Source organism: Ooceraea biroi, chromosome 2 (genome assembly GCF_003672135.1).
Source record: "Ooceraea biroi isolate clonal line C1 chromosome 2, Obir_v5.4, whole genome shotgun sequence".
In the NCBI taxonomy this organism is placed as follows: domain Eukaryota; kingdom Metazoa; phylum Arthropoda; class Insecta; order Hymenoptera; family Formicidae; genus Ooceraea; species Ooceraea biroi.
The window spans coordinates 7,190,817-7,205,436 of record NC_039507.1 but is presented as its reverse complement, the minus strand read 5'-3'; the positions used below and the strand labels follow the sequence as shown (position 1 = coordinate 7,205,436).

Below are 14,620 nucleotides of genomic sequence, written 5' to 3'. Positions count from 1 at the left end.
ATGATGAAGAGCAGTGCCCTGATGAAGAAGGAGAGCAAAATGCGCATACGTGCTTTCCCGGTGAGTCTCCCGGTGGGAGCGCGCGAGCGTGCCGCCTCCTTCTGCGTCCTTCCTTTCCGCGCGCGCGTGTCCGCCCCGTCCCAATTGTTTATTCCGCGTCTTTGTTCGCACGGTCGCGCGAATCGGCGCATTCTGCGCGCTGCGTAAACATAATCCCATAACCTACGGAGGTCGCGCTATCGCGCCGTGGTATCGCCGACGACTGCAGAGCTCCGCGAAGGAATGCCATGTTCCGCGAACGCGGCATTCGACGCACCGATATTTCGATATGCGTACCTTGCACCGACATCCCTACGATTACTTGCGGATCATATGTATACTTTGCGCACGACATCTCCATGATCGTGTGCGTGTATGTGTGTGTGTGTGGCGTTCTTATCAACGTGCGTTCAATGCAACTTTGTAATCCATGCATTTTCACGATGCATGATAATTTGCATAAAATTCATAATCAGTGAGAGAGAGAGAGAGAGAGAGAGAGAGAGAGAGAGATAACCTTTGGTGTTGCATACCGATGCTCGAGATTCTGCTTGAAAAATCTGTTAATTATTTGGAAATAAATAGGAATAATTCATTACAGAAATTATTTCGAATAAATGTTTCTCGCTCAACGCGAAATTATTAATGCTTTTGATTTGTTCATTTAACATTATGAGCATATTAATTTGGAAATTATGTTGTAATCGTATCCAATAATTAGCTCCTGTTGATTCGTTTAAACACCAGCTGGAGTAATTACAACAACACTTTGAGTAGATGATAATATGTGTCAGATTTAGGATGTGTTTCCTCTCTCTTCTTTTCTTTCTTTTCTCTCCTCTTTCTTATCTGTCAATATGATTTAAGTTAATATCAGAACTAATACTATTTTATATTTGATATCTTTTTAATTATATCAATTTATGTTATAATGTGATTTTTGTGTATTTTTATATCTTTATATTATTTAAATTTGATATTTGTGCAGTTTTATTTTTTTTTAATCTTAAAGTTTTTTAATAATATTGCAAGCATGTAACAGATGCATTTGTTGTTGGAGAGTACATATATTCTTTTAAACATTATTTATATTTTGGATGTATAACTGTGGATCTACAATGATTAATGGTTACCATAGCAGTAACCTCCAAAAAAAGTTTCTCAGTTGTCATAAAGGGAGCAATCACATAATCATGTCATGCTACATGCTAAATTTTTAAATGTCAGACTTTGTCAAATTTCCAATGCTAGAAATATCTCACATGTTATTACTGAATACCACTACAAGGTAAAATGATTTTAATAATGATTTTATATGACAATTGACATGTATAAAGTATTAAGTATCAAGAGAATCTATCTTTTTATATATACACAATGTCTTTTTTATATGTGATTTGCACATAACATCTTGCATATGAAAACATATATTATTTTTTATTTTCCAGCTTTATTTTCTCAATTCTTATAAATTAGGTTATATAGATACAGAAATTAGATTGGTATTATCTATTTCTGTAATAACATAATAATGATTTGATGAAGAAAACTGCTTAATAATACGCATATTACAAACAGCTATTGTTTGTACTTAATTATAATAGATATGTGTCAAACTAAGGTTTTTATTGCTTGAAGTAACTGATGATGCTTATTTAATTGACATGTTACGACATATAATCTAAACGCGTGTGTACGTAATAAAGTATAACGTAAAATTTGAGAAATTAGAAGAGAGGAAAGATCTACTGTTGTAATTTTGTTATTGATGTAGAAACATTTTTGAAAATAAGTATATCTTTAAATATATTTTCGTAATCAAGGTTACGATTGAACAAAGCAAACATTCAAGACAAATTTGTACATAAAAAAGCAAAATCATGGATTATCAAAGTGAAAATCATGGTACGCAAGAAAGGGGCAGAGTGGGTGAAACAATCTCTGGGCCAAGATTAATGCACAAAAGCAATTCCCTTGTAATTCGTGATACCCTTGTGAGAATTATTATCTTTTATATTTCTCGCTCTTTTTATTATACTTACACAAACATATCTTTAAAGTATCCCTGACAATGTTGGAGCAGGTAATATCGTGATTTTGTTATCTCCCTTTGTGACTTAATTTTAAATATATTTTATTGTTAGCCGTTTGTTAGGACATTTTTTAAATAAAAGGCTAATAGATATATTTTAGTTCTATTCACTTAGTAGCTTATTTATTAATTACATTTTCTTTTGGCAGACAACTATGGACGAGAAGTATGTGGAGAGCATTTGGGCCTTACTGAAAAGTGCTATCCAGGAGATACAAAAGAAGAATAATTCTGGCCTCAGTTTTGAAGAACTTTATCGCAATGCATACACGATGGTACTTCACAAATACGGTGAACGCTTGTATACAGGATTAAAGGAAGTTGTAACGCACCACCTCGAAAACAAAGTACGAGAAGATGTTCTTCGATCTCTGCATAATAACTTTTTACAAACATTAAATCTCGCCTGGAACGATCATCAGACATCGATGGTGATGATCAGGGATATCTTGATGTACATGGACAGAGTGTACGTTCAACAGAATGATGTAGACAATGTGTATAATCTTGGACTAATTATTTTTCGAGATCAGGTAATTCGCAAACGTTGTAATCTATATCTGCACTAAAATGTCTTAGATATGTAAATCTTAAAAGATAAAAAATAACATGATTTCTTATCGTCATTATCTTACATTTATTTTTATGAAATTGAGAGTACACGTGTGAATTTAATATTGTTTCTCGTTACAATTGTTTACAGGTGGTCAGATACGGATGTGTCAGAGATCATTTACGAGAAACATTACTAGGTATGGTTGCGAGGGAGAGAAGAGGAGAAGTTGTAGATCGTAGCGCTATAAAAAATGCCTGCCAAATGTTAATGTTACTCGGCATTAACAGTCGTCAAGTTTACGAAGAGGATTTTGAAAGGCCTTTTTTACAACAAAGTGCTGAGTTTTATAGGGTAAATGCCCCCCGGTATACGGAGTATATTTGATCTGCGATTTTAGGAAACGCCCGCCCGTATATCACATTCAACAAGATTATTTTCTTCAGATGGAATCTCAAAAGTTTCTGGGAGAAAATAGCGCGTCGGTATACATAAAGAAGGTCGAAGCTAGAATTTGCGAGGAATCCGAAAGAGCGAAACACTATTTAGATGAATCTACCGAATCGCGAATAGTGGAAGTTGTAGAAGAAGAATTAATCAAAATCCACATGAAAACCATTGTTGAGGTACGTTACTGTATATTTCTTTATTAATGGCCTTGTTCATAATTTCAATCGATGAAAATTATGCATTAATGTGTCCTACATATGCCAACTCTCGTCACTTTTGTGCTTGAATAGATGGAAAACAGTGGTGTAGTACACATGCTTAAAAATCAGAAAACGGAAGATCTTGGTTGTATGTATAAACTGTTTTCGAGAGTGTCCGACGGATTACGCACCGTGTGCGACTGTGTGTCTCAATTCCTTAGAGAGCAGGGACGCGCATTGGTGCAAGAGGAGCACGAATCAACAACAAACGCCGTTCTTTACGTCCAAAATCTGTTAGACCTGAAGGATCGCTTCGACCATTTTCTACATTACTCTTTCAATAATGATAAAAATTACAAGCAAACGATAGCATCGGATTTCGAGTACTTCCTTAATTTGAATCCCAAAAGTCCCGAGTATCTCTCGCTCTTCATCGACGACAAACTCAAGAAAGGTGTCAAAGGGGTTAGTAGCGTCAATTCACGTGCAATTTCGTCATAATTGCAATTACGATTGCACATCGTGTGACTACGTGGATTTATTTGCTATTAGATGACAGAGCAGGAGATAGAAGGTATTCTGGATAAAACTATGGTTCTGTTCCGCTTCTTACAAGAGAAGGATGTGTTCGAACGATACTACAAGCAACATCTCGCCAAACGGTTATTGTTGAATAAATCTGTTTCGGATGACAGCGAGAAGAATATGATATCTAAGCTTAAGGTAAGAGCTTTCTGCGTCGAGACTAATGAATCCAGGTACAATGAATATACTGTACGGAATTTGTGTACCGAACGATCACAAGCTTGCTTAAATATTAAATTTCGTGTAAAAAATTGGCAATTCTTAGACAACAATTAATACATATTTATATAAATTCTATTTTTAAGCTGTTCTTACGTTAAAATTTTATGTTAAAATACAAACTTCGTAAATTATGTGTAAGATCAAATGATATAATGTGCATTTCTAAGTAAATTAGAGAGTAGTAAGCGAATTACAGTGAAAGAAATTAATAATGCCCACGTTCCCAATTCTGTTCTTTTTTTCAGACTGAATGCGGATGTCAGTTTACGTCGAAGTTGGAAGGCATGTTTAAGGATATAACACTCAGCAACACTGTCATGGATGAATTTAAGGATCACGTTCTTACATCCGGTGTAAGTGTCGAAATAATGAGAGTAGTGTACGTGCTATGAAAACTTAAATATTTTTGAGAGCGTTAAATGGCTTACCACACCGTACGCGGTTGTATATGTATTTCTGTTTAAAGATTTTAGTATAACTCGAACACGCTTTGAATATTCCCTAAACCAGTTTGTAACAAATTGATACATCTGTATATTTATTATATTTGATTCCTTTGCTGTTTTCTTCACAAAGACAAATCTACATGGAGTGGATATAAGCGTCCGCGTGCTCACGACCGGTTTCTGGCCGACACAATCAGCCACTCCGAAGTGCAGTATGCCCACTGCGCCACGCGATGCCTTTGATGCCTTCCGGCGCTTCTATCTAGCTAAACATAGTGGTCGGCAATTAACGTTGCAACCACAATTAGGTAATTAGAGCATTCGATACTGAACATTTAACGATGTAATGTTTTTTTTACTCTTTTATTACCTACCTATTTTTAATTCATCCATCCAATTTGTCGAAACACTTGATGGTAACATGGAGTGCAATAAAAAACATTCTTGTGCAGGCTCCGCAGATCTGAATGCTATGTTCCATGGACCGCGAAGGGAAGAGAGCAATTGCAGTGGCTTGGACACGCCTTCGTCTTCGTGTTCTATCGGAAATGGTAGCTGCGCGAGCGGCAGTCTAGTGAGCCAACGAAGTAGCGCGTGTAGCACACCGCGGAAACACATAATACAAGTATCCACTTATCAAATGTGCGTGTTAATGCTCTTCAATAAAAGGGAGAGGCTGACGTACGAAGTGAGTTCTCATTGCGAGCTTAAATGGTCGATTAATCTCTTACGTTCCATTATATGAAGATTTAAAATGTTTCGTACAATTTTTACATATGTGTATATATGTATGAATATTGTGTAGGAAATTCAAGGTGAAACCGATATTCCAGAGAGGGACTTGGTCAGAGCATTACAATCTCTCGCCATGGGTAAAGCTACGCAAAGAATTTTACTTAAGCACCCTCGTACCAAGGAAATCGAACCTTCGCACTGCTTTTGTGTGAACGACAGTTTTACTAGCAAATTACATAGGTATTGACATAGGTTTCTACGCAATATTATATAAACTTACGTATTGGAATATATTTCATTGTTTGTATCGCTCTCTCAAGAGTAAAGATCCAGACCGTAGCGGCGAAAGGAGAGTCTGAGCCAGAGAGAAGAGAGACACGCAACAAGGTTGATGAAGACCGAAAACACGAAATCGAAGCGGCTATCGTGCGGATTATGAAAGCCCGGAAACGTATGCCTGTACGTAACTCTTGAAATGTTTTTTTTTCTTTTTTTTTTCGAGAATTGGAAAATTGCTCGCCCAGTGCATCGACTTGCATTTTGCAAATGATGAATTGCTCTGCAGAATATCAAGGTATAATTTATCGAGAATTAATAATAGCAATCCTTTTTCTTCTAGCATAACATACTTGTAACGGAAGTGACGGAGCAGCTTAGAGGTCGGTTTTTGCCTTCACCTGTAATAATTAAGAAACGTATCGAAGGTTTAATTGAACGAGAGTACTTGGCCCGTACACCGGAAGATCGGTACGTGAAATTTGCCATTGCGCAAAAATTTGTCGTTAATATTTGCAGAATTAATAACGATTTACATTACGATTTACAGAAAAGTATATACGTACGTTGCTTAATGCTGAATTCAAATATTGGATGTGTACAAACATGTAAGTAATTTGTAATAATATATATCCTCTTATTACATCGATGATTCTTCATACTTTATCCGCTGTCATTATTATTATACCATTATCATTTGTACTATCATAACTGTTATTCTCTCGTTGTTACTTTCATTTCGTGTTTGAGAATTATCCATGTACAAGGGATGTTCCATACCAACGAGGAAACAATATTTCCAGAAAGTTTTAATGTTCGGATGATGCAAATCAAAAGTATATATTCAGTTCAAATTTACAATTTATGAAAATTGCTCTTTGTAGGAGGTACACATGATCGGAAATGTTACCGATTATAGTGTCTACTATTACGAATGTGTGGTTTAATTTTAATCTTTCTTGTAATCTTGTATCCAAATTAATGAAAAAACAAATACCACAAGGAATAGGACTTGTATTACTTGATATTGGAAGCTGAGAACTGCAAGGATGTTTATTATCTTTTACATATTATTTTTCTTTGTAAACATATATTATTTGCAGACAAGAATTCATCAGTTTTGCGATTAAAATTAACACATTGGTTATACATTGTGTGCAAAAACGATTTGATTTCTGAGTGAAATAATACTTTTTTTACGCTTGTTGCGACGGAACATCCCTGCGATTGAAATGAATGGCAAGATATTCTTCTGATAATTGACTAGTTCGGTGGAAAAGGTCGATGTACGTATAAAAAAAACAAAAAAAACGATGCACATTTAGATTTAAATTGGAATAGTGTATTGAGTTTAATCGTAAATATTGTATCTGCTTCTTCCCCACACTTTATATTTCAATTACATTCGCATTTGTTTTACTCTTACACACATGTATAAAGATACCATATGTTAACGTATGTGAGCACCAGTGAGCACTCATTACAATAAATATGTATTCTAAATTAGGTTTTAGTTTAACGTGCGTTTCTAATTATGCGAAACATAGTTAAGTTATTGAAGAACTTTACGATCCGTATTGATAATACCGCAATTAGGAACTTTTCTACACTTGTAAGACTGTGATTGTCTACGACATAACATAAATATTATCCGGATATATCGTGAATTTAGGAAGAGAAACGGTATTTACGTACAGTTTTATTTACGTTGATGTCTATCGATTATATATGTAAATAAGCCATGTGAATGTATTAACTAAGAATATACTTGTCTCATTTCCAACAATTTAATATCTTTTTTTAACGTCTATGCACTCCGCATCCCTAAATATAAAGTTACTAAATATAAAATATAAGCTTACTTTCTTATATATATACACGGAAGACATCCAAATTGTTTGACACAAATGTTAATTTCCATTTGCTAGCTGAATTTTTGGATACGAGTCCTCGAATGTTCCTTAAAAAATCTTTACTAATTTTTCACATCCATTTAAGTATGTTTTTCAAACTTATAATAATAAATGTATAAATTTCAATGCTAAAAGAAGTAGTTGACAGCTTCCACCTCTTCCACCTAGCTTTTCAATTATTTCATTGCAGTTTAATCGATCGCTGATTTGGTACAATACGGAATATTTATTATAGTATGCCAAAAATGGGATCTACGAATCTGTAAGAGATGCTGAATTTGTTAACAGGATAAAATATGCGCATGAACTGAAATAAAGATGAAGATCTTAATAAACTTCTGAGTTTCAATATAAACACGCGAGAAAACGGCGAGATAAACGAAATGTACTCTTATTTTCACATTTATATGCGTGTGTGCATACATATGCGCATATATACACATACATTACACTCGTTATTTATGAATTTAATGATTATAGTTTTAATATTTAAGTGAAGGTTTCATTCTTTACATGAAATTGAATAAAATTAAAATCCTATAACAGCATTTATTATTCTTGAAACATTCACCCAATACACATTTATTCTCTATACAAATCTATAATACGCCAAGCAAATATAAAATATCCAGTTTACCTGCGAATTACCCTCATGAAAAGTGTTTTACATATATTATATATACTATGTCAGAATAATATATATTTACAGCCAAACGGATATCATATATACATATATATGATATACATAAGTGATCATGCTCATTCATAATTCTAAAATAAATGCTGAAGCTACTTGTGAAGATTTACAATAATAGGATTGCAAAGTTTATCAGTTGAGGTAAGAATATAATACCTGCGCTCAATAGTTTTAATATTAATAATGAATTATGTCCAGTAGGTGTAACGGATAGTATTCAATTAATGTTCTTACAGTCTTTGAGATACACCAACGATTATGATGACTTTTATTCTGATATGCTTTATTGTCTTGAGAATCTGGGTATAGTATTTGGGCAAAAGTTATTTGTAGAATTGTACGAAAGCAATTCAAATATAATTTCACATCATTATTGTAATTGTCATAAAATAAAAATAATTTTTACGTGTTACTAAAGTTACATCATCGCAACATTCAATGTGTTCTTCAAGAGGAATTCTGTTTTATGCAACGTTTTTAATCATTACTATCTTATAAAATCTGTTTATTCATACATGTCTCAATATAAAAAAAGCTATAAAATTAAAATTTTCTTATTAGCTCTTTTATACAATTTTCAAAATGACACCATAAATTGACAAATGTTTAAACATTGTAGAAGTGTAAATAGGAAACAACACTGCGCAGCAAGAAAAATTTGAAATTATTCTTACATAAAAATCTATTGAATGAAAGAAATAATGCATATCAGTGTGATAAATTATGTCTGAGACCATAGCTTTTAATCTTATACACGTATGAAATAGACACAGCACACAGCACGAAGAAGACATATCGCATTTCAGTGCGATCGAGACTTTAAATTTACGTTATACATGTAGGATTATACATAGAGTAATACATAGATATTGTAATAATCTGTTTGCCCACATCGAAATATCCTAAAGACATGGAAAAAAATATTAATTTTCAAATATTAATTTTATTTTCAATAATTACGTAATATGTAATTTTTACGTAGCGTTGTTAATCTTTAGCCCTTTAAATTCATTATGGAAATTGAAAGTTGCAATAATCAAATTACAAAAGTGACTAGACTCCTTTTCGATTCGTTTGATTATATTTAATCTTGGTGCCTACTCTTTTCGTTATCAGTATATATGTAAGAACAAATTTGATGCTCCGCTGTTTGAATGTCTCGATCCCTACTTTTCCTGGTAATTGCCGCAAGAGAATGCTACATGACGCAAATTTTATATTAAGCGGTTTTCACATCAAAGCGATTCAAGACAATTCTGTACAGGAACTGTACAAATAGCAAAACTTTAAGAAACACTTGAATATCGAAATAATATCGAAAATGCAACTATTTAGAATGGAAGATAAAAATAGGAAACATCGTTAAACAATACTTTCAAAATAACTTAATGCAGAATCGATAAAATATTAAATTCACATGACGAGTAAAAATTAATAATTAATACGTTACAATCGAAGATCGAATTACATTAGCGTTAACTGAAAAAATTGAAGAATTGAGAGCAAACATAGTCGACTTTTTTATTAGTTGTAGTCTTAATATTAGTAACAGTTATAAAGCGGTAGCTATTCTCCAAATGTGATTATAAATTAACATCTTAAATGACATTGGAAATTATGTACTTTAATATATATATATATATATATATACTGTATTATATAGGTTGCTACATCTGACAAATATCATTGACGGCTATATGTCAAACCGTTTTCATCATCGTGTACATTCCTACAAGTTCAAGCTGGAATGTAACGATCCTCTGAATCAAAGATATAACTGCGCATGACTTCAAGTATATAAATTGTATACAATATAATACAGAGTTATTTATCATAATTTACTGTACTCTGGAAAGTTCATCCCACTTCTTATAAACATTACAATTTGCGTATATTCATATTCGTCGGTGTTAACCAATACTGTACAGAGTCATCTCAACTTGAACCTTATGAGATTCCACGGGGATTGTAACGGACAGGTATACATTGGCTTGCGTTTGAATCAGCTGACGCGCGACAGGCATCGTGGTGGTGGTGGTGATGATGGTGGTGGTGGTGGTAATAGTGGCAATGAGTAAAGCTAATCACTCGGGGTTATTCGTTAGAAGATGATGACTCTCGCCTCTTCTCGGCATGCTTTTTCGTAAACTCTTCGGCATTCTTTAAAAATTTTTTTCTATCCTTGAGGAACTCCTCAGCTAAATCTGCTCTCAATGGATGTTCGGGCTCGGGATCATTCACTAAGGCTATTAACGCTTGGATCACTGCAAGTGTAAACAGTGTATTTGCAATTAAAAAAACATTCTACATTATTTTCTCTTATTCTAAACAGAATTTTGTTTTGCGTAAGACCTCTTTGCAAGGAACAGGGCAAGTAAATTACATCCAAATTCCCAGAATATGTTTAAATCGTTCTCGACTTGAAATAACGAAATCTAAAACGACTGACCTTGATCTGTTTTTGTAGCAGGTTTCCAATTTTCAGCACTTATAATTGGTAGACATATCTGACCCTTTTCATCTACATTTGGATGATATATCTTTGTTTTAAAGTTTATTCTTGGCGGTTTAAAAGGATATTCTGCAGGAAAGTTGATTTCAATGCGAAATGCACCTTTGTTATATGGTGGGTTGTCCTATAGAAAAAACACATATTTCTGACTTTTTTTCATTAATATATATTGCAAGCACAGCACTCATTATATATTGTAAAATATTCTGTATAAATAGATGTTACAGTTAATGAAAATTATAATAAATTATAATGCTACAGTATTTAATATTCATATAAACCATATTACTTAATATTTTAATATATATATATATATGAATACAGTAATGAGCGATATTAGAATATGCTTTGATAAGTATGCGTTTTCTCTACATAAAAATTGATACTCCGAAATAATATGCTATTACATAAAACATAATCAATATTTTGCATATGAAGGTTACAGAATCTATAATCAGCATTATATTCTCGTATTACGTGTATAGTACTTGGACATCATCAGTCGAGCACTTAATCTTATTATTAGGATCTTTTCAGCATATCTTGAAATATCACAACATATTTTAAAGAAATCTTTAATAAATGAAAAATAGATTGAATTAATTGTATCCAGAAGCATTTGGAATAGATTAGATAATACGGACAGATAAGAAAATGATATGTAAATCTAAATCCATATTAAAGTAACATCATTGTCAAGTACGAGCATCTGCTGTGTTCGTTATTTTTTTCTTGCAATCGTGTTCCTATCACTCTTTTCTCTTTTCCTTGAAAACACGAGCCACGCTCGTTTCATTCCAAGCGTGAAAAATGCGAAAGGCTAAACCTAAGGAAAATCGGATGAGTCACAAGACTCATGGACGTGCACTTTGCACTCGTCCATGCGTATTGTAGGTTATCTTCCAACTACGGGAATGATGACGTAAACATACCGGCAGTATGAGGCCTTGCCAGGTGAGGATGTTGGACTCGTCTACTTGGATGTTCGTGAAATTTTTCATTGCCGACGCCCTCAGGTCGCCGAGCTCCTGGAAAAAGAGCGCGATGGTCAATCAAGTGTTACAGCAGGCGTGCACGTCACACTCAGGTCGCACTAATTCCAACCCGTAAATGCTTTGCAACGATGAAATTATTTGCGATTACGTGAAACGTATAAAACAGGCCTGAGAAACGAGTAATAGCAGAGTTATCAATCTTATGAGCGACATGATCGGAAAGTCCAATGTCAGCAGCGAAATGAGAAGATCGCTGCGCGAGCGGCCCCCCGAGATCGCCATCTCCACCGAGTACGACCGATCGCGAAAGAACTCGTCCGTAATTGATTGTCGTGCGCCAGTTTCGTCTTACTATTCTGCCTGGTTCGCGATGCTTTTTCAAATTACCTTTTGCAATCTTCTCGTAGCAGCCATGTTGAAAATAAATTCCACCAAAAGCAGCAAAACTTGTCAAGTCCGCCGCCAGTGTGTCGGGCTGTCCTCCCGTGTGAACCGTTCGAGAAATTTCCTAGCTTTTGTCCCTAATAATAATTCACTAGTAAATTTAAAGTAATTTCACCTTTGACTATATACCTATGGACTGCCAATGGGCAGCCATTGTGCGATCCAAGATCTCAGCGCCACCAGGTACCAACGGCCAAACCAAGAACTAATAATCATATATTTCGTGAACATTGTTTTAAGAATACAATATTCACATTCTCTTATACTGCAATATAAAACAAAATATTCATGGTCATTGTATTAATATGATTTTTTTAATGCTTTTTGAACAGTAAAATTGTTGCACTTTTCATGTTAAATTGCAAAATAACTTCAAATTCTTTTCTTACTTACAATAAAGTATTAGGTACATGAGAATGTAGTACAATAAAGTATACTTGAAAGGAAAAAATTAAGAAAATAAAAACGTAATCTTAAGAGACTAGAAATCAGTTTTATTATACACTAGCATCCCCCGTCACGCGGGCTTCGCCCGCGATATTATGTGTAGAATTAAATAAAAACACATTTTATTCCCCTTCTCACCCGTTAGGGGTGGAATTTCGGAAAACCCACCCTTAGTGAGCACCTACGTACTAGTAGGAATATACCCTTAAAATTTCAAGTCGATAGATGCAGTGGTTCGGGCTGCACGTTGATGAGTCAGTGAGTGGTATTTGGCTTATATATATATATTGGGTTGGCAAATAAGTTGGTTCGGTTTTTTAAGGTGGAATAAAATACAATTTTTTTGATACACGAAATAAATTTTAATCAATTATATATTGACCATTTTTATTGATGACTTCTTGCCATCTTTCCACCAACTTCATTATGCCGCGTTCGTAAAACATCTGAGGCTTATCGGCGAAAAACCAATCCAGGTGTCTTTTGACGTTCTCTTCATCCTTGAAGATTTTTCCGTTTAAAGAGTTTTGCAACGACCGGAATAAATGATAATCGGAAGGGGCCAGGTCCGGTGAATACGCAGGATGAGGCAAAACATCCCAGCCAAGACTGAGTAATTTGTTCCGAGTTGTCAATGATGTGTGAGGTCTGGCGTTATTGTGGTGGAAGACACACCTTTTCGATTTATCAATTCTGGACGTTTTTTGCGGAGTGCTTGGTCCAATTTTGTTAACTGCGAGCAGTATATGGTTGAATCAATTGTTTTGCTTGACGGTAACAGCTCGTAGTAAGTGACACCTTTGAAATCCCACCATACGGAGAGCATGATCTTCTTCGGATGCAATCCTGCCTTCGAGGTTGTTTGTGGTGGCTCGCTGCTGTGTCCCCATGATCTTTTCCGCGTTACATTCTCATAGACGACCCATTTTTCATCTCCTGTCACTAACCGCTTCAAAAATTGATCGTTTTCTTGACGTTTCCGCAGCAAATCACAGATGGATATGCGAGTGGCCAAGTTGGCCTCGGTTAATTCATGCGGCACCCACACATTGAGCCGAGAAACGTATTCCAGTTGGCGCAAATTGTTTTCTACGCTTTATATGAGATATATTAAGTGCTTGGGATGGATTTTTATCGATGATAGCTTTGACATTACTTGAATCAATCTCGATCGGGCGACCGGAGCGAGGCGCATCATTGACGTCAAAATCTCCAGAACGGAATTTGGTGAACCACTTTTGACATACGCGTTCTGTTAAGGCATCATCTCCATAAACACGGCATATCTTTTTATGAGCCTTTGCAGCTCGTTTGCTCTTCTTGAAATAATAGAGCAAAATATGACGATAATGCACGTTATTTACTTCCATTTTTACAGCTACGCAGCACACACAATATTGATGTTAGTCAAACCAAAATTTACAGAAAGGTTATGTGAAACATGTACTTTTAAATGCACTCTGAAGTTGCGCGATAGTATCGAGAAAAACAAGAGTGAATTGGAAAGAAGTTGCACCGAAGCAAAAACCGAACGAACTTATTTGCCAACCTAATAGATTACACTTACTGCCCTTTGAACAAAATTAGTTTTGTAAAATCTTTACGGACATATTTTACATGTAAGTTACGTGTCAATTCTTTGCCAAACCAATATAACTTTATTTTTAAATAAAACTCTATTATTGTTTTTATCATTTTATGTTTGTGATTTTCTAATAAATCATTATCTAATACGTGCGCGTCAAAATTGGTAAAAAGATTCTGGACATTTATATTTCTTATTACGTGCAAAGTCATTCTTTGAAATGCGTGTTTTATTTTCTATTCTATAAACATTAAATATTTTTTCTGTAGTGCTCGTTATTGTATGAGGTATGACCTCAATGATTAATCGACGTCCGTTCGTAAGTAAGTAAGGAGAAACCTTTCAGATTCAAGGATCTGTGCATCATCAACCATCGGAATTGCGGACCGATAATCGCAGAGAATTTAAGGAACCAAGTGTGAATTCTTT

The 14,620-nt window shown here is 34.6% G+C and overlaps 2 protein-coding genes across 4 annotated transcripts; one reads left to right on the top strand and one right to left on the bottom strand.

The window, feature by feature from the left end:
• Positions 1 to 7,873, top strand: LOC105283382 (cullin-3). Of its 3 annotated transcripts, none has more exons than XM_011346105.3 (14): positions 1 to 60; positions 2,281 to 2,664; positions 2,835 to 3,038; positions 3,131 to 3,310; positions 3,425 to 3,799; positions 3,887 to 4,057; positions 4,387 to 4,494; positions 4,718 to 4,895; positions 5,040 to 5,275; positions 5,393 to 5,562; positions 5,643 to 5,781; positions 5,942 to 6,069; positions 6,149 to 6,206; positions 7,747 to 7,873. In XM_011346105.3, exons 1-13 carry the CDS (start codon positions 1 to 3, stop codon positions 6,171 to 6,173), a joined length of 2,358 nt encoding a protein of 785 aa, XP_011344407.1. In that variant the 3' UTR covers positions 6,174 to 6,206; positions 7,747 to 7,873. The 3 variants fall into 3 exon arrangements, with proteins under 3 accessions (XP_011344407.1, XP_011344408.1, XP_026823773.1); XM_011346106.3 differs by having other exon boundaries at positions 7,702 to 7,842; XM_026967972.1 differs by lacking the exon at positions 7,747 to 7,873 and having other exon boundaries at positions 6,149 to 7,384.
• Positions 7,874 to 8,040: 167 nt separating this feature from the next.
• On the bottom strand, positions 8,041 to 12,210 carry LOC105283381 (ubiquitin-conjugating enzyme E2 L3). Its single transcript, XM_020033006.2, has 4 exons — positions 12,103 to 12,210; positions 11,653 to 11,748; positions 10,658 to 10,844; positions 8,041 to 10,472 (listed from the first exon to the last, which is right to left on the bottom strand). Exons 1-4 carry the CDS (start codon positions 12,127 to 12,129, stop codon positions 10,303 to 10,305), a joined length of 480 nt encoding a protein of 159 aa, XP_019888565.1. The 5' UTR covers positions 12,130 to 12,210; the 3' UTR covers positions 8,041 to 10,302.
• Positions 12,211 to 14,620: the final 2,410 nt, after the last annotated feature.

Bases quoted from the DNA above. Each gene is read 5' to 3' on its own strand.
- LOC105283382 (XM_011346105.3), top strand. From the start codon at position 1: ATGATGAAGAGCAGTGCCCTGATGAAGAAGGAGAGCAAAATGCGCATA. The intron at 4,495-4,717 runs GTAAGTGTCGAA...TTCTTCACAAAG, and splicing joins ATCACGTTCTTACATCCGGT to ACAAATCTACATGGAGTGGA. The intron at 5,276-5,392 runs GTGAGTTCTCAT...AATATTGTGTAG, and splicing joins GGGAGAGGCTGACGTACGAA to GAAATTCAAGGTGAAACCGA.
- LOC105283381 (XM_020033006.2), bottom strand. From the start codon at position 12,129: ATGGCTGCTACGAGAAGATTGCAAAAG. The intron at 11,749-12,102 runs GTAATTTGAAAA...CTCTTTTTCCAG, and splicing joins CTACGAGAAGATTGCAAAAG to GAGCTCGGCGACCTGAGGGC. The intron at 10,473-10,657 runs GTCAGTCGTTTT...TTACACTTGCAG, and splicing joins TGCTACAAAAACAGATCAAG to TGATCCAAGCGTTAATAGCC.